The 19,115-nt window shown below is 32.8% G+C and overlaps 2 protein-coding genes across 2 annotated transcripts; one reads left to right on the top strand and one right to left on the bottom strand.

Annotated features, from left to right (window-relative positions):
* The first annotated feature begins 8,525 nt into the window (after positions 1 to 8,525).
* On the top strand, positions 8,526 to 11,867 carry LOC120089420 (inactive receptor-like serine/threonine-protein kinase At2g40270). Its single transcript, XM_039046876.1, has 9 exons — positions 8,526 to 8,919; positions 8,998 to 9,136; positions 9,223 to 9,294; positions 9,391 to 9,534; positions 9,619 to 9,759; positions 9,849 to 10,384; positions 10,471 to 10,661; positions 10,741 to 10,873; positions 10,960 to 11,867. Exons 1-9 carry the CDS (start codon positions 8,811 to 8,813, stop codon positions 11,556 to 11,558), a joined length of 2,064 nt encoding a protein of 687 aa, XP_038902804.1. The 5' UTR covers positions 8,526 to 8,810; the 3' UTR covers positions 11,559 to 11,867.
* A 3,775-nt stretch (positions 11,868 to 15,642) lies between these two features.
* Positions 15,643 to 18,714, bottom strand: LOC120088468 (pentatricopeptide repeat-containing protein At2g30100, chloroplastic). Its single transcript, XM_039045800.1, has 2 exons — positions 17,557 to 18,714; positions 15,643 to 16,796 (listed from the first exon to the last, which is right to left on the bottom strand). The coding sequence occupies exons 1-2, from the start codon at positions 18,313 to 18,315 to the stop codon at positions 16,023 to 16,025; spliced, it is 1,533 nt and encodes a 510-aa protein (XP_038901728.1). The 5' UTR covers positions 18,316 to 18,714; the 3' UTR covers positions 15,643 to 16,022.
* Between the last annotated feature and the right edge of the window lie 401 nt (positions 18,715 to 19,115).

Here is a 19,115-nt window from a genome sequence, read left to right as displayed (position 1 = left end):
GCTAGGTATCTTATACAAAAGAGTTTGTAGAAAGACCGGACCACAAAATGTTAAGTCTCTCTTTATAACTCCGTTGCTAGAAGAGACTTACATTTCACTAGGATGACTATAGGGGACTTGACCTAAATCCTGAGTGAGTTGTGAACTCCTGCTTATGAGGGCAATTCTTTAGTTTGTATGGGTGAGAGTGGCCAGATTTTCCGATTCAATAAGCCTACTATTTTGAGGATTCCTCTGATTAGGGAGCTGGGAAACAACTACACAAGAAAGAATTCACTCATTCTCTATAGTGAAGGTAAGAAGATAAATTGCTCCCTTAAAGGCTGATTTCGAAGCTTGAACGATTAGGCGCCTCAAACTCTCCTAGCCTGAGAGGGGTTCGGTCATAGTTGGACTATGACTAATTGTTCATTAAAGGGATCAATGGTACTTAAAAAGTTAGATGTAACTACAGAGATAAAACGATAATTTGACCTGCTGTCCTTACGAGCAATTTATGAAGGGTCAATGTACCGTTGATTGGTTATATCCAATGAACACATAGATTTATCTATAGTGTGACAAGTTTAGCTGTCGATATTTAGTGGAGTGATCGGTAGTTAATGAATGTTGATCTTTAGTAGAGTGTCCTGAATCCTAAGTGAGTTGTGAACTCTTGTCTATGAGGGCGGTCCTTTGATTTGTATGGATGAGAGTGGCCAGATCGCCAACTTAACAAACCTACAATTTTGGGAATTCGTCTCATTGAAGAGTTGGGAATACAGCTACACAAAAAAGAATTCACTCATTCCCCAATGTCGGGGCATGTAGATAAATTGCTCCCTTAAAGGCTGATTCCGGGGCTTGAACAATGTGGTGTCACACCCTCTCCTTGGCCCGAGAGGGTTTTAGTCATAGTTGGACTATGATCTATTGTTCATTAGAGGGATCGATGATACTCAAGGAGTTAGATATAACTACAGGGGCAAAATAGTAATTTTAGACTAGCCGTACTTACGAGCAATTTGTGAAGGATTGTTGTACTGTTGATTGGTTATATCCAATGGACATAGAAATATATCTGTAATGCGAAGAGTGCAGCTGTCGGTCTTTAGTGGAATGTCTGATTGTTAACAGATGACGAATAGTTTAATTAATTATTCACGTACCGTTGAAGCTTCAAGCTACGAGTCCATGAGGTCCCCTCGGTAGCTCAATAGGAATTAATGAGAATCAGTTTTTAGATTAATTTGAATTGTTCAAATTAATTGAGGGAATGAATTATATATGATATAATTAAGTTAAATTAATTATATATGATATAGTTATTATAATGTATCTGATACATTATAATATAAAGTTTATTTGAGAGAAAATAAATATTTGAATTTGATTCAAATATTAATTATGTGAATTGGATTCATATTATTAAATTTAATATAAATTTGATTTATATTAAATGTTATTTATGAGAGAGAAGAAACTATAGGTTATATTGTATATGATACAACATTTAAAACTATAGGTTATATGTTATATATGATATAACATATAGTTATGTATCTATGTATAACAAAATTAGTTATCATCTTGTGATCGTGCTCTTTCCGGTTTTGGGATTTCATTTGAAGAACATCTTCAAAGGTAAGGGTTTTCTAAACCCTATATTTTTTTTTTTGTTGTAATTAGCATGTTGTATTTTTATATGTAAATGCATAATTCTTTCTTCCTCGGTAAATTGTAATTTTGTAAAAATTGTGGTTTGGGAAGACCCGCTTCCGCTCAAGAATCCCATCACAAGGGTTCCTTTAGAGCAGAAGTGGGAAAAGACATAAATGAAATATCAGAGGTCATATGATTACAATAAACGAAATAAAGAAGCTAAGAATTACCTGATTTGGCCACAAAATTATCTTTTCTAATAAATCTAGGACGTTAGACATAGAAAACCTAAGAGGAGAATGATCATTAGAGGAGAAGGCGATAGTAGCCACTGTTGATGAACTAGCGTTAGATAAGTTACTTAGTTTGGTGGATTTATTCATGGAGTGAGGAGGTCGAGTAGGACAATTATCCAAAATATGACCACGTTTGTGACAATACCTGCACTAATTATAGGCAATTAATAAATTTATGACCATGTAATGTACAGTTGGTGTAGGAAAGCACCTTATATTATTTCACTATTATAAAGGATGAAGAAAAAAAAGTTGGATCAATCAAAGTGGGTGAACCAATACAGTCAAACCAAACCAGGTGAACCAAACTGAATTGAACCAACTGAATCAACCAAAACACTTGAACTAAAAATAGACTGAACAAAACCAATTAGATTTGATTGAACCAGGCCGTTTTGAGTAGATCGAACCGACTGAGACTTCTTTAATCTTAGGTCTTCTAATTTCACAAGCAAGAGCTAACATCAACTGAGTGGAAGGATGAAGGAAAAAAAGTTGGATCAACTGAAGTGTTATGCACGAGTCTAGGCAGAGAAGGCTTGGTTGTGGCGGTTATGAGCGGAGATGGTTGAAACAGGTTGTGCGGTGGCGGTGCTATTAAAACCTAAAAATTTAGCTTTCATACCATATGAAATTGCTAGTATTTTATTCAATATATATTACAAATATGAAACAGGTAAAGTAAAGATATGGACGATTTTAAATTAGCCTATATAATCTGCTAGTTTACAAAATAAGATATATATATTACTAATATATATATATAATAATATTATATTATATATATATATTATATATATATATATATATATATATATATATATATATATATATTATATATGGTAACAATAATAAATCAAGAAAAGTGAGTTCTTTTAGCTAAGTATGAAGGCAGACGACTCATAGACCTGACCATAAGGATTAAAGATACCGACTCACGTCATAAGATCAACAAGAACTATGAAAACTTATCCATAGGACCAACCAAGAAAGTTAAAGAAGGTCATAGAGACCGACTCCATAGACTTCATGAAGGCTGACCCTCGACCCATAGGGCTGGCCATGGGTGAAAAATTATACCCATGTGTTCACCTTTTATATCAACTACACACATGCTTGGATTTGTCAATAAAGTAATCTCTCAACGATTTGTAACGATCATTTAAATTAGTCACAATCCAACTAATGACTAGAGGGATTAATTGGCCAAGTGACCGTTACAAGGTAACATCTCTGTATAAGCAAAAAAAACATAATACATTTGAGATGCGCTGAAAATAGATTGTGAGTTATTCATTCTATAAGCTCTCTAAAATTTTCATTGACTTGATTGACAGAGTATCGGTGACCAAGCACCACACCAGTTTTAGACCTTTTTTATTTTGTAGGACAATCATTTGGTTCTTTCCAATATTACAAATTCAACCGTTATACCAACACTAGTCTATTTACTTTTCTTCTTAACATGTTTTAGTTCAATATTATAGAAGAATCGAAATTCGAACCTCTCAATCGAAGGTATATACTTAAACAAATTGAGTAAAATTATATTTAAGTTGAAAAAAAAAAAAAACAACACCACGACTTCAAAACAATATTGAAGTATTAATCAATAGTATATGCATACTAGTCTACTTTAAATAGTAATAAAAGAAATTATAAATATTTACTTTGAACATATGCACTTAAAAGTAGTCCCTTTTTTTCTTCTAAAAAACAGTCCCTAAAAAAAAGTTAGTTCATCAAATAATCAAAAGACACTTAGCCCTAGATTTGTGTGTTTTTTTTTAAAAAAAAAATAAAAAATAAAGAAGTTGTTCGGTAAACAATTCTTCATATTCAATTTTCAAAACAACTTTTAAGAATTACAACTAATATTTTTTATTTCTTAATGTATCTCAGCACATTGAAATCACTCAAAATACAATATCAAAGCGTTTATTCAAGAAAGACAAATAATTAATATATATAAACGTACAATTATTAAAATACATATATTTGCAAAAAAAAAAAAAAAAAAAAAAGCATAGGATTTTGGCAATTGAAAGGCAATGAGTATTAAAAGTCACATGAGGTTAGGTCCTATAATTTAGAGACAAAAACTAAACAAAACAAGACCCACTCCACTTTAGTTCATACAAACATTGTACATAAAAACTTGTACAAAGACATGTTCAAAGGAAAGAATGGTTAAACAACAAGAAACTTGAAAAGCCCATTTTAATTATTGGTTATTAGCATCCAAATGTAAAAAGACAAAAATGTCCATCACAAAACTTTGGTTTTATTTTTTCATCTTTATTTGGAAAATGTGGGTTGTAATGTCAATTTAGTGGCATTGTTTCACTTGGTTGGATTGGATCATTCATAACTCTCCCACCCTCTTTCACCTAAATGTAGGCCCTCTCTCTATCTTTTTATTCTTTTTTTGCTTACAATAATTAATAAACCTTTACCAATAATTCTCATTCAACTTCAATAAAATGGATCCCATTTTCAATTTCTAAACAACACTTTTATTACTAACATAGTTTTACAATCCACTAATAATTTAATCCATTTAAATTCATAACTTTTTCAGCCAATTAATTTAGATTATCTTTTGGTTTTTTTTACTTGATTCCAATTAAAATCAACTCAAAATCACTATGAAAATTCCATTAAGATAGCAAGAAAAATTATCACGTAACTCTTTCTAAACAAGTAGAGAAAGATAGAGGAAGATGAGTTGATGAAAAACCGCTTAAATTTAATGAAAAACGGTTACGTTATCTATTTGATTCTTTGATTTTTTCTTTTTCTAATTTAGATTAGTACCTGCATTGCATTTCAAAAAGTCTTATATATGTGAAAGTTAGGATTTTAATTTGAAATTCTAATAAAGAGCCTAAAATGAATTTAAATTGATACAATTATTAATTTGATGTCTTAATTTATACCACTCAAAATTTAGAGAATAGATCATTTAATTCACAACCAATATTCTCATTAACTACCATATAAATATACTCAAGTTAAATTATAAGTTTAATCTCTAAACTTCAAAATTTATGTGTCTATTTAATTATTAAGATCTTGTTTGATAATCTATTTAATTTTTAATTTTTGATTTTTAAAAATTAAGCCTATATCATCTCAATTTTTTAGGATGATTTTTATCTTTTTTAAGCAAAAAAATTTAATTTTTTATCTAAATTCCAAAAAAAAAAGAAAAAAAAAACTATATTTTAAAAAAGTTTTAAAATATTGATAGAAAATAACAAAGTAAGGAATTAGAGGTGATAATGGCTTTATAGACTTAATTTTCAAAAACTAAAAACTAAAAAACAAAAACGAATACTCCGTTTGATAACTATTTTGTTTTTGAAAATTAAGCCTATAGACACTAATCTCTGAACTTCTTCATTTGTTATCTACTATTCGTTTAAAAAATCAGGTCAAATTTTGAAAATTAAAAAAATAATTTTTATTTTTAAAATTTGACTAAGAATTTAACTATACGGTAATCGTAAATATAGTTAATTTTTGTTTTAAAAAAATCAAAGAAACCACCGGCCTCGCTGGTGACATGCAAACATCGGAAGAATATGGGCAGTCAAATTCTGGGAAAGCTCTCATTTCACAATCTATTCTTTTTTTTTTTTTCTTATCTATTTTATTTTTATTTTACGTAAATTCTACGCTAAGTCTTTTCTTATCCAACAATGTTACTTTTCAGCTAAAATTTTCTTTTAATTAATTTAGTTAATTAGTTCTTTCCATTTAAGCTTCTTCATCCATATGGCTCTTTTCTATTATTTAATAATATACTATTGCTTATGACTTATATATTTAAATATTAGTTTTATTCTTATATTTTTAATTTTGACTCATTTTAGTGGTTGTATTTTTAATTTTATTTCATTTTGATCTACTTTTAAATGTCTGTTTGTGTTTCATGTTTTTAAAATTTTGATCATTTTAATACTTTCATTTTCATTTTGAAAGAAAAGGAATTGTCGTTTTTAAAAAATACAGAGATTAAAATGAACGGAAGGTGAAAATATAATCATTAAAATGAATATTTTGAAAATATTAAGAGTAACCAAAATTGATTAGTGAGATTTTAAACGAAATTTTGAGTTTTAAAATTTTATTTAAAGATTTGGAGTAACTTGATTTGACTATATCGTATGATTGGTGGGAAACTGATTAAATTAAACAAAATAGTCTTTTTTTTATAATAATCTTCTATAGGGGTTGGGTCGCTGTCGATTTTGACTTTTTTCAGATGTTTTTTCGGTTGATTTTGAAAGAAATAGCTATAATATTATGTAAAGAAAATATTTATTTTTAGTTCTGAAATTCACTACGAAAATGTGCTTCTATCTAATAAACTAAAAAAAAAGTTTACTTTTGTGTTGTCTTTGCCTTTGTTTTTAGGAAATTTGTATCAAATAATATAAACAGAAAAAAAAAAAAAAAAAACTTATCCAATATTTCACATTTGGAATATTTGCTAATATAGCAATGGTTGATCGGTCAAGATATTAGTTTTTTAAAAATTTCAAATTTACCTTTTCTTTTCCTTTATTATATTTCCTTTTTTACATTTCCGATTTGATTCTTTTCAAGGGCGTGTCTTCGTTTTAAAAGGAGAAATGTTTGAGCAATTCAAAATTTCAAAGCTCTTCAATTCAATTCGTGCATACGTTTTCATTTTTCTTATTGCATCTTCGACTATGAGTTATTTTACTTTGACTGTTTTTTTTAATTTTGTTTTTCGTTTTCTTTTTCGATTTTAAGCTCATTTACTCTTTTATTTCTTTATTTTTTTTCCTAAGAACCTAATGATTTCTTTAGCTCATTGTGAACCTTGTGATACTTTTCTATATTGATATCAACCTATCAGTGATAACTTTTATCATGGATACCTTTTATCACTTCTTTCAAGTATTTAATTTTTGAAGTGAAGAATTTATTTCATCCACTTTTAACTATTTGAATATCTAAATGAAACAAATATGTTCTCTCGCTAAGAAATTATTTCAACAAAAGTAACTATACTAAAAGATAAAGCATTTTGGCATTATTGATAAAGAAAAGTTATCAATGATAGCATGTCTATTTTTAATGAACTCAACTTCATGTCGTTTTTGTCTTTTGTCTGGTGAAGTTACTTCATGAGATGAACTTCACGAGAAATGAACTCAACTTTACGTCGTTTCTATCTTCTTTCTCGTGAAGAACTTCACGAGGCAAACCTCAAGAGACGAACTTTATGAGAAATGAACTCAACGAACCCAACTTCATGTCATTTATGTCTTTGTCTCGTAACGTTCGTCTTGTAAAATAATTTCACGAGACGATCAACTTAGTCAACAAGCCATATCAACATTTAAATAATCTACTTAAACATATCTGTTAATTTAAACAGTTATGTTAACGAAGAGGGTCTTTTAAACCTATTATTGAAAACTTAAGAACTAAAACGACTAGTTTGAAACTTCAAGGACCAAACGCACCTATTCCAAAAAACTTAGGGACTAAAAAGGTATGTTCACCTAGATTCTACCACTAATAGCATGTCTATTTTTCCATAGAAGAATGATGGTTGTCGAAATAGGCTTCTCTTCAAAATGGACACCGTGATGTCCATTTTTTTTTCTTCAGATTTTTGGACCTAAATATGCATTATAAAAACTCTATATTTGCAATTAGTTTTTCCTTGTATAAACTCTAATATTTATTATATAATGACTATCTGTGCAAATAGTCCTTGTTTTATTCTAACAAGTTAATTAAATAAATTCGAGTTCGAGTATTTTTTTTAACTCTAAATATTGTGGATCGTATTCAATTCAAATCTCAAATAAATAATTATATAAATTTAAATTCTAAATTTTTTTATAAATAAATTAATTTAGGCAGTTAGTAAATCGTAGTTATTTTCACTTGATTTCCTTCTAAGTCATATTAAAATAATCCTAAATAAAATTATTTTCCTCTAAACTCCCACAAAAATTGAGAAAAATAGAAGATCACAAACAAATTAAAAACCACTCAAAATTAATGAAAGATACTTCACACATGAAACTTCATATTTTTTAAAGATACAAGTATAAATTAATATTTAAATTTTCTTTTGTATTAATTTAACACTATTAACATTTATCATTCCTTTGATATTGTGTACAAATATTCATTCAAATCATATCCTATAAATTAAAACAAAGTATCATATAAGCAAATTTTAGATGAATAAAAATCTTTTAACATTTATAGGAAGCAAATTTAGAGGTTAGAATTAGCAAAAAGAAAAAAAATTATAAACGAAACAATAGAAAACGATAATGAGTATAGTTTTATTTTTTTCATACATTTATTAGAGTTCTTCACATTAATAAATATAAACTTTTTCGTTTATGAATTTAATAATAATTTCAAACTTGAAAAGTAAAATTGAAAATTTTAAGAGTCAATTAAAATTAAAACCGACATAATATTTGGAAACTAATTTAACCATAAAAAAGAGAGAAAAACAGAGCACGAGGACGGCACGTGGTGTAGATGGAAAGGACGGCGCTATAAATTAGAAGAAAGAAGAAGAGCCGTCGGAGCCGAATCACCGATATTTCGGTCCTGGTTTTTTGTTCTTCTTCTTCTTTGTATCGGTTTAATATTTATTATTTTAACATAATTTTAGAATATAGATCCTCTTAAGACTGTGAGAAAGTTGGCAAAGTTTACGCGCTTTCTTCTGAGACCCATCTTAATTTGCTCCACTTCCGTAGCTACAAAATTCCTCTATTTGTATCTCACAACCCTATTTTTAAGTTAGATCTTTGTTTGACTGAGAATTTCTTAACTTTGCCGGCCGGAGTGATTATAGGGATGGATGAACGGTGGGTATTTCGCCGGCAGCGGCTGCGGTGGGTGTTGCTAACGGTGGTGATGTTGCTTTTACAGAGTACGAGACTCTGTTTTTCTATGAACAATGAAGGTAAGAGATTCTGGGTGGCTATGGGAATTGGGTTGTTTTTTTTGGAATTTTGAGGAAATGGGTTTTGTTTGAATGCAGGTTTAGCGTTGTTGAGAATTCGTGAAGGAATTTTAAGAGACCCATTTGGTGCTTTAGCGAATTGGAATGATAAAGGTGGGGAGTTTGATCATTGTTCTTGGTTTGGTGTGGAGTGTTCTGATGGGAAAGTCGTGATACTGTGAGTGAAATTCTTCCCTGGTTATTTCTTCATTCAGAAGTTGATGGATTTTGGCTATGAATGTTGAGTTTTTGTTGAACTTTTAGGAACTTGAGAGATCTTTGTCTTGGAGGGACATTGGCACCGGAAATGGGCAAATTGCCCTACATAAAATCCATGTAAGTTACGGAATTCATTGTCCCTTTTAGCTTAATCTTCTACAAGGCTGAAGTTTTCGTTGTCATGTCGTCGTGGTGCTGTCATTTTTCGTGCAGCATTCTTCGAAACAACTCCTTTCAAGGAGGAATTCCCCTTGAGATTGGGGAGTTGCTTGAGCTAGAGGTTTTGGATTTGGGATTCAATAACTTCTCTGGGCCATTTCCCTTGGATCTTGGGAATAACTTGTCTCTAACCACCTTGTAAGGATTGAAGAACTTGCTGATTCTATTCATTTGTGTTCAATTTTCTTGCAGGCTTTGCTGAGTTTCTGTTGGTTTTTGTAGGCTTCTTGATCATAATGAATTCATTACCAGCATAACTCCTGAAGCCTATGAGCTCAATTTGCTCTCTCAAACTCTAGTTGATGAGGAGCAGCTCTCCAGCATTCACAGCAAATCTTCTTATACTAGAGACAGTGTATGCTGGTAAGCAAATGCCACACCACAAATCAGTTAATTGTGTTTGGATGGCAACATTTTGTTGGAACAAAGGTTGAGTTTGTTTTATCTTTTAGGAATCTTGGCCAGCTTCAAGATGTGGATTACCGGAGGCAGTTGCTAGGAGATGGAGGAGTTCAATCTCCCAGACGTTCGTTCTTTTCATTACCACCGTCTTCCTTTGCTTCGTCTCCATCTCCATTATCACCTTCAGATCCACCATTCTCTCCAGCACCCTCCCCAAGTTCCCCATCAGCACCTCCCACAAAGGCTCCAGCCTCTTGGTGGTCATCAGCACCTGCTCCTAGCCTCCATTTGAGTCCTGCACGACCGCCTGCTGTAGCTCCGACCCTACGCTCACCAGTTCATGTTCTCACACCGCCTCACTCCCGTAGCGTTCCTCCACGCTCCTCAGCTCCATCTCCAAGTCTAATTGGGAGGAGTAATAAGAATAAAAATCACCAAGTTCTAATATTGACAGGAATTATAGCAGGATCATTGTTCTTGTTGTTTGTAACTGTTGGAATTTTGATGTTCCGAAGCAGTAAGGTTGTTACGGTGAAGCCTTGGGCCACAGGTTTGAGTGGACAGCTGCAGAAGGCATTTGTAACAGGTGTGCCTTCTCTCATTCAAATGAATAGAATTTGGAAAAGAGAAGAATAAACTTAATACTTTAACTTCTTACTGTCATCATATCAGGTGTCCCGAAGCTTAAGCGATCCGAACTCGAAGCAGCTTGTGAAGACTTCAGCAATATAATTGGATCCTTTTCCGACATCACTGTATATAAGGGAACTCTTTCCAGTGGGGTTGAAATAGCTGTGACATCAACTGCAGTGACATCAAATGCAGATTGGTCAAAAACTAAAGAAGAACAGTTCAGGAAAAAGGTACAAGAAAACAAAAACAAAGCTTCTTCAAAGTTTATTAGTATAGGCTCAAAATTTCCTTTCTTTTCCATGTTTGTAGATCGAAACTTTGTCAAGGGTGAACCATAAAAACTTTGTCAGTCTCATTGGTTTTTGTGAAGAAGCACAACCATTCACAAGGATGATGGTTTTTGAATATGCTCCAAATGGAACTCTCTTTGAGCATCTCCACGGTAAGTGTTTTATTTTTCTTCCTATAAACATTGTTGAAGAGTTGTGCATTGTTCTTTCAAAGTTCATGATATCATCCTTCTTGCAGTAAAAGAAGCTGAGCACCTGGATTGGGAGATGAGACTAAGAATAGCAATGGGAGTAGCATACTGCTTAGAGCATATGCACCAGCTGGATCCGCCTGTTGTACATAGACATCTTTGTTCGTCTTCAGTGTACCTCACAGAAGACTATGCCGCCAAGTTGTCGGATTTTAGCTACTGGAGTGAAGCAACAGGAGCAAAGTTAGGATCAATAACGATCGAGCTCTTGGAAACATCACCAGCGGATTCAGAGAGCAATATTTATAGCTTTGGAGTAATTTTGTTAGAAATGATTACGGGTAGAATTCCATTCTCGGTTGATGATGGCTCTCTTGCAGATTGGGCATCAAATTTTCTCAAGGGGGAGCAGTTGTTAAGAGATATAGTTGATCCAATTCTAAGCTCCTTCAAAGAAGAACAGCTTGAAAATTTGTCTCACGTGATAAAAATGTGCGTCAAGCCCGAGCCGAAGCAAAGACCGACAATGTCCGAGATTGCTTTAAGGTTGAAAGAAATCACAGCATTGGAGCCTGCTGGAGCAACACCAAAGCTATCTCCTCTGTGGTGGGCAGAACTTGAAATCTTGTCTACAGATACAAACTGAGTTCAAGTTGAACATCAAGTTCAAAGTTGACTTATGCTGTCCTTTTCTTTTAGGATTTTCAAAAATTCTTTTGTTGATTTTAGTAGTAATTGGTTGTTTGACTGTAAAATGAGTAAGAAATGTTCCAAAAGGTAGCAAAATAGCAGCAGGGGTTGAGTAGGGAGGATGCCGTTCTTCACTTATGCAAAGTGGTAAGAAATGAAACTTGTACATAAAAGAAGCTGCTAAGCCTATGTTGTAAAAGCTCAACAACATAAATATGTATATGCATGTTTCTTCAATGATAATGACCGTGGTTTTCTGTGTGTGTGTGTGTGTGTTTTTCCTTTTCTTTTTTTTGCATCATCGTTGTGTTTCCTCATTTTCTTGAATAGAATACACAAATCTCCAATGTATCAGAAAGAATCCCTTTTGAAATATACAATCTGTATCTTATCCAAAAAAGACTATGCAATCTGAATCGCCTATCACTATAAAGACCACTTGAATTCTTGAGGCTTGGGTGGTGTTCAAGTTTACCTCTTCAAGCAATTAAGGCCTTGTTTACACTGGTTGAAAAGTAATCTATAAATGGTAATGTAAAAAGTGGACCCCAATTGATTACTTCTTTTGGTTGTTTACCTGCTTTTCGTAATCGTAATGAGATGATGGGCATGCTTTGAAATTTGTAATCAAATCATGTAATCTGATTGAAAAATAAAAAATGTTCAATTTGATTGCATTGGAAATAATGTGGGATTTACCGTTATAGATATTGTCACTATAACAATATAAAAATTATGAATTTGTCATATTTATTGTTACTTTTACCGTTACTAATACCGTTGGGGCCAAACAGTAGCGGTAATAGTAAGGGTATTAGTATAATGTGGTAAATTCATAATTCCAGGTAAATGCGACCAAAAAAATCCAATTGTGTTTGTGATTCAATCTATTACGATTCATCAATCAATGAAATCTTATTCCAATTACATCAATTTTCATTACGATTTGGTAAACATGGCCTAAAAGATTTCATGGATGTTGCTTGGTTAGTAGTGGTTGCCTCTCTTGTCCTCGGAGCGGGATGGACAGGGATTGCCAAGAAAACATCTTTAATCAAATTGTTCTTATCCTCGTCAAAATTCTATAAATAGTCAAACTAGCATATTTAAATTGGGTCATCACCATGTTGCATTGCCTATTTGGTAAAGAAAACCTGAAAGTTCCTGGTAAAGTGAATAGTTTGATAGATTGATCTAAATAATTGAGCGTAAACAATATTTGGCTTAGTTTTTCTCCAAATAAGGTTTTATAATCCATTTTAAACTCGTTTATAATATTTAATTTGCATGGAATATATTAAAAAGTAACAAGTTTGAAGGATTCAAATGATTGACCTAAGGAGCAATATGCACATGGTGAGAGCTTGGAAGAGAAGATGATTGGTTTTGAAGATATGAATAATGGAGGCTAAGTGGCGACAGATGAACACATATAGATATCATATTACAGGGAATTTCTTAGCCTCTTTCATGGAAACTTTCATATAAATATTATACACAACAAACAACCATTCACCACTACATCACCTAACCATCTCAATCTTTGCTATAGGAAAAAAGAAATCTTCGTTCGAGATCTCGAGTTACACTCATTTTTTGTGCAATCCGTTCAGTATAGTTTAATCATAATTTGTCATTTGACTTTTTTTTTATTTAAAAATTTTAATTTGTTTTTCTGTGTGGTTGAATAGATTGCCCGTGGATTGTTGTAGTGTGAACTACACTCAAGTATTACTCAAAATAAAATGTACAAGCAGTGGGAAAACAAATACTCAGAACAAAAGCATTTTGGTACGTCTTAAGCTACATCCATCTTATCTATTGTCCAATCATATAGTTTATTTATTAAGGCTCTTTTGCTAATTATTTCGTTTTTTTCTTTCAAAATTTGAAAATTACGTCTATTTCCTTATAATTTCTTACAATGATTTGTATATTTCTTAACTATAGTGGTTGAATTCTTGACCAAATTTCAAAAACAAAAACAAGTTTTTAAAAACTACTTTTTTAGTTTTTAAAAGTCGTCTTGATTTTATAAACCATTGGTTAAAAGTAGAAAGTGGTGTATATAGACTTAATTTTTAAAAACAAAAAATCAAAACCAAAGAGTTAACAAACAAGACCTAAATTATTTATTTTGTTAGCACGGGATGTATAAAAAATAGATAATTTTGAAATGCGCTCAAATATTGTTGTATTCTTTTTTTTTTTTTGAACACTTATGTGGAGTGGAGGATAGAACCTCTAACCTCGAGATAGATAATACATACTTGATGTCAGTTAAGTTATGCTCTTTCGACAATACTTCGAAGTAGATAATACATATTTGCTGCCAATTAAGTTATGCTCTTTCGACAATATTATTGTATTCACAAGGGTTGGTTTCAACTATTAATTACTATTATTTAAAATGAATGTGCATGCTCGAGCTTAGTTTATAGGAGGATAAACTAAAATATATTTGAACTTATCGCAAATACTTTTTTTTAGTGAAACTATTGATTTTATTAAATCCAAGATTAAATTATAGGTTAAGTTCTAAACTTTTATCCTTAGGTTCATTTAAGTCATTGAACTTTACAAAGTGTCTATCGAATCTTGGACTTTCAATTTTATCTCTAATAACTCAAGTCCTTCAACTTTCAATTTGTGTCCAATAGGTCATTGATTGATTCTTCTTCCTTTAAAAAAAAAGTTAACTAATCAAATATATATATAAAAAGAGCAAATATTAATTTATGCTTCTCTAACTTGGAAGATTATAACATTCACAAATGAATCAATTTAGACAATTTATTCGTGATTTGTAGCTATTTTCATTTCATAAGTAGAGAAAATAGAGAAAATAGAGGAAGACGAGCAAATGAAAAACCAATAACATTTAATTGAAAACTTCTACTATCTATTTGGTTCTCACATGTGTCCATAATTTACATTAATTTTTACATTTAAAGAAATCTTATACACATGCAAAATTTTTGCACTATCAAAGTTTAGAAATATAAACCAAGTTACCCTAAACTTTAATTTCATATTTATTTTGTTCATGAATTTTAAAAAGGTTGAATATGTCAATTCAAAGACATAGTAGACATAAAATATATATATGGACCCAACCCATACAATTACATTACACCTCCACAATGTGAAAACATGGGTTGGCTCCAAACAGATTTTTAATTTTACACACAAGAAATTATACAGTAAAAGACATCTTGCATCAATCATGCACACAAGAAATTATTGAGGTGAAGGCAGCAGAATAATGTAATAATGCAATAGTGTAAAACCTGGATATCCAATCAATGGACACACCACGTGTTGTTTTCTGAGCATGAAGAAGCAAAATATGGCCACATCCTTCAGGAGCAACACTTCACAAACATCATCTTCAAACCATCCACCCCAATCCACTTGATCTTCTCCTTCATTACTTGATTGTCTTTTCCTTTTCAATCTAGCAGAAAAATAGGTGAGTAATAGTAAGAGAAAGGTAAGAGAGAAAACACACCAAATTGGTAATCCAATTTGGTATAACCACACCTACGTCTGAGGACAGAATGCCCCAATGAAAAAAGATTCATTAATAGAGTTAAGCAATTACAAAAGTATACTTATCTGATAGTAACTACTATCTAGATTCACAACAAGGCTTAGGCACCCATAAACTTGAGACTTCTTTTAAGTATCCTAACTATTTAGGGGGCCCTGAACTTGATACTTCTACTCTTGAAGCTTCATCAATCTTTTCATCATATGGTTGAACAAACTGTCCAACGAGTTCTTGTACTCGCTAATATAATCAACCATACAAGCTCTTCAAGTGTAGAACACTGATCTCTAACAACAGAAGATCGGACAGGAGGACAGAGAAAACTAAGCAGCAAAAAATCTTCGCAGCAACCAAAAATGAAAAACAGTGCCAGAAAATCTGCAACAGAAGAAAAGAATATTCTACAGACAACAAACAATCTTATTGCGCACAAAGCCAAAGACAAAAGAACTAAAAAGAAGACTAAAAGAAAATATAAGCCCAGCACTGCAATAACACTAGCCCTTTGATTCACAGAGAAAACCAGATGGATTCTTCACACATGAAATACTGAAGAAACCAAATCCTGTACACAAAGAATATCAGAATATGTAATTTCCTTATACAATCTATACATTGAAACATTGGTTCTCTGTGCACAGTAGCTGGTCATATATGTATATGTTTTATATATATACAAGTATTCCTCTTCAGGGTCAGCTTACAGAGCTTCCAGAGTCACCTGCCTGAAAAAGCAGGTCCCTCAAACTATACAAAATCAACATGTAAAAGCACCCAAAAAAGTTCTGGTGCTGTATAATATGAATATGATTTTTGACTCCACTTTATTAGCTGCCTGTGCAGAGAGGTAGGTATTGAGGAGCTTCTTCAAAGCATTTTAACGACCCAAAGCTTGTGTTTCTGTAAGTGCAAATATACAAGACTAGGTCCAATTAGATTGGCATCGGAAAGACACTTGCAGAGATCGAGATATGTGTCAACATTTTCAGGTTCCCGAATTTGTTTTCTTAGTCCTTGCAGTACAGCGACTCTGTCCAAGTACTCCGGGAGAAAACCCAAATCGATCATTTTTACTAATGTTTCTGCAGCATCATGGAAATGCCCTCCTTTTATGTAACCCCTTAGTAGCCATGTCAAACTCTTCTTCTTACGCATGGGACTCGTAATCTCAATCCTGGTAAGCAACCGTTTCATTGCTTTTGTCTCCTTCTGTGAAGCACAAATGGCTAGCACTATATCGTAGAGATCAGCATCAGCCTCCTTGCCTACAAGCTTCATTTCCCAAAGCTGTCTCTCTGCCTCGAGTCCTTGCCCAGCACAAATGTACATAGCAAGGAGTCTCTCATGAACCACCCCATGAATTGAAAAGCTTCCCTCTTCAAGCACCCAGTTGGATAACCGTACTCCATCAGCTAGAAGCTCTGTCTGATACTTCTCGACAAGTTCAACATTGTTTTTATCGAGTTCAGCCACTATCCCGTCTCTTGCATAGCTTTTGAGTTTCCGTAGAGCTTTTGCAAATTCATTTAGCTCTTTAACCACAGCAGTCATGGCAATAAGATAGCAGTAAACCTCCGGCTTTAATCCAGATTCTCTAAGATGTAGCACCATTTTCACTGCACCCCTATAGTCACCATCAACCTAAGAGAATTGATTTTCAAGATCATTAGCAATTGAATTTTCATTAGGTGTCGTGCTGAACAAACATAACAATTGCCTTATAGAAGAGACCAGAAAGATGTATACTTTCACTAATGGGAGAGTAAGCTCGGAATAAAGATAAGCCCAAAAGTTTCCAATGAATGAAACTAATGACAACAAAGTTCTAGTGAAAAAACCCCAAGATATTCATGGTTTTTTTTTAATCCTACATCTGCAGAAATAAACTTCAGTATGTAGAACACCAACATAATAATAGACTCAAACATGCTTAACCATATTAAAACACAGCTTAACCATATATCCCAAAAGTACTACCAAACCATAGTGTGCTGAACACTCATCCAGCTCTCTGATTAAAACCTATACAGTTCTACCAGAACCCCTTCATTTGTGATCAGACAACCACAACGCCAAAGAAATATCCTTTACTACATTGACCAAAGTCACCACAATAAAAACCTGATGCTAAAATAATAAAAGTCCAATAAGATCGAGATACTATCCTAAATGATTAAACTAGAAGAGTAAAATAAAGAAGGCAGAGTAAGGAATCTCTACAATCAGAAATTTCAGAATTTAAAATATGACATTCAAAGCTAGTAAACAATGATTGAAGATATTCACATTTCATATGTGAATTTTCAATGTAACGGATAGGCACAGCAAAAGAATACCATTGTTGACTCTTAGGCAAGTTAACGGCTAAAGATACAAAAATCCTGATAAGCTGAGGGCTTACCATCATCTTCCATGCGAGATAACCGCTTGGTCCCCCTTTATGCCCCTCCCAATCGTCCTTCATAAAAGCAAGATTGCGTCCCAAGACCTCCTTCACAAACGAAATTGCCTTCTCCTTCTCCCCCATTTCCCAATACAAGGAGATAACCTTCTCTATCATGCTAAAATGGGGCTTCAAGCCTACACAATCCATATCCACGAGAAGGTCAACAACATCTCCGACGTTATGTTGTCCCTCGACCAACTTCTTGATCCAACTACACATTATAGACACCATCAACTCCATCGTCTCCTTGTCAACCCGATTTTCCTTCTGGAGCCACTCAAAAACCTCAAGAGCACACCATGAATCTCTCCCTTCTTGAGAGAAATACACCAGCACGAGCTGAAATTCCCTCGCCGAAAGACGATCATTCATTTCTTCAAGAACATCCGATGGTTCCCTCGTCATTCGTTCCAATTCCTCAATTGCCTCAAAAAAGCCATCTCCCATTTCATCTTCGTCATCACTCGTGATGAACTGGTCCAACTCAACCGATTTGAACAACCTTAAGTCCCGAAACTTACCAGCTCTCGAAACCGAGAAAGTAGAATCCTGGTAGTTGCAAGAAATACGAGAAACCATGAAGCAAAACTTTACCGGCGGCGGACTATATAATTGGGGAGTAGAAAACCCATGTCTGTCAGTTTTCAAAGCAGAAGATAATGAAAATGAAAACCCAAATTGGGTTAACGGAGTAAAGCCCTGGGCACAAACCATTTCGTACTTCTAATCCAACTCACCAACTTCAAATTAAAGAATTCGAATAACCGAATGAAGTAAAGCAATAAATGAACATTAGGGTTTCCAGAGAATCAATTTTGAGCGCAATTTGAAGTCGTTATAACAGTGACAAAGTAATAGAAAATGAAACAAACGAAAGACGGAGGAGATAGAGAGAAGAATACAGAGAGGCAGCAAGAAACCCCTTGAAGAAGCGGTGAATTGAAGTGAATTGATGATCGGAGAACACAAGAAAGAAACCCTAATCTTCTGGCGGAGGATTGAGCGATGGTGTCGGTGGAAGTCGGAGTGAGTGGTCGCAATGGCAGCGTTTTTGCCGCCACTGCAAGACAAAGCTTTTGGAGTTTTATACCTTAATATTCTTCCTTTTCAATACGTGTTCTTGAAGTGAAGACTTCCAAACCGGATTAACGCGAAATGAATGTAGCGAAATTACGCGATTACCCTCCGGGCCGTTTGGATTCTATGGATATAGGTATTAATTATTTGTGATTTGATTGTCGCTGTATCTAGATATACATGATAATTAATATTCGAAAGTTAAATTTTTCTGTTTAATTCAATAATTTATACCTATAAATTACAAGTAAATTATTATTTAATTAAAAATTAGAGATCAATTAAATTTAACATTAATTAATTTATTGTTATGTTAATTAATAAAATAAAAATAAATAAAGACTTTTAATTAAAGACAATTAAATCAATTACTAAAAACAATTAAATAGAATATTGGTAATCAACTANATATTGATAATTAACAATAATAATTTATA

Source organism: Benincasa hispida, chromosome 10 (assembly GCF_009727055.1).
Source record: "Benincasa hispida cultivar B227 chromosome 10, ASM972705v1, whole genome shotgun sequence".
NCBI classification, from domain to species: domain Eukaryota; kingdom Viridiplantae; phylum Streptophyta; class Magnoliopsida; order Cucurbitales; family Cucurbitaceae; genus Benincasa; species Benincasa hispida.
This window is presented reverse-complemented; position numbering and strand designations above follow the sequence as displayed.

Bases quoted from the DNA above. Each gene is read 5' to 3' on its own strand.
- LOC120089420 (XM_039046876.1), top strand. From the start codon at position 8,811: ATGGATGAACGGTGGGTATTTCGCCGGCAGCGGCTGCGGTGGGTGTTG. The intron at 9,295-9,390 runs GTAAGTTACGGA...TTTTTCGTGCAG, and splicing joins TTGCCCTACATAAAATCCAT to CATTCTTCGAAACAACTCCT. The intron at 9,760-9,848 runs GTAAGCAAATGC...TTTATCTTTTAG, and splicing joins ACTAGAGACAGTGTATGCTG to GAATCTTGGCCAGCTTCAAG.
- LOC120088468 (XM_039045800.1), bottom strand. From the start codon at position 18,315: ATGGTTTGTGCCCAGGGCTTTACTCCGTTAACCCAATTTGGGTTTTCA. The intron at 16,797-17,556 runs GTAAGCCCTCAG...CAATTCTCTTAG, and splicing joins ATCTCGCATGGAAGATGATG to GTTGATGGTGACTATAGGGG.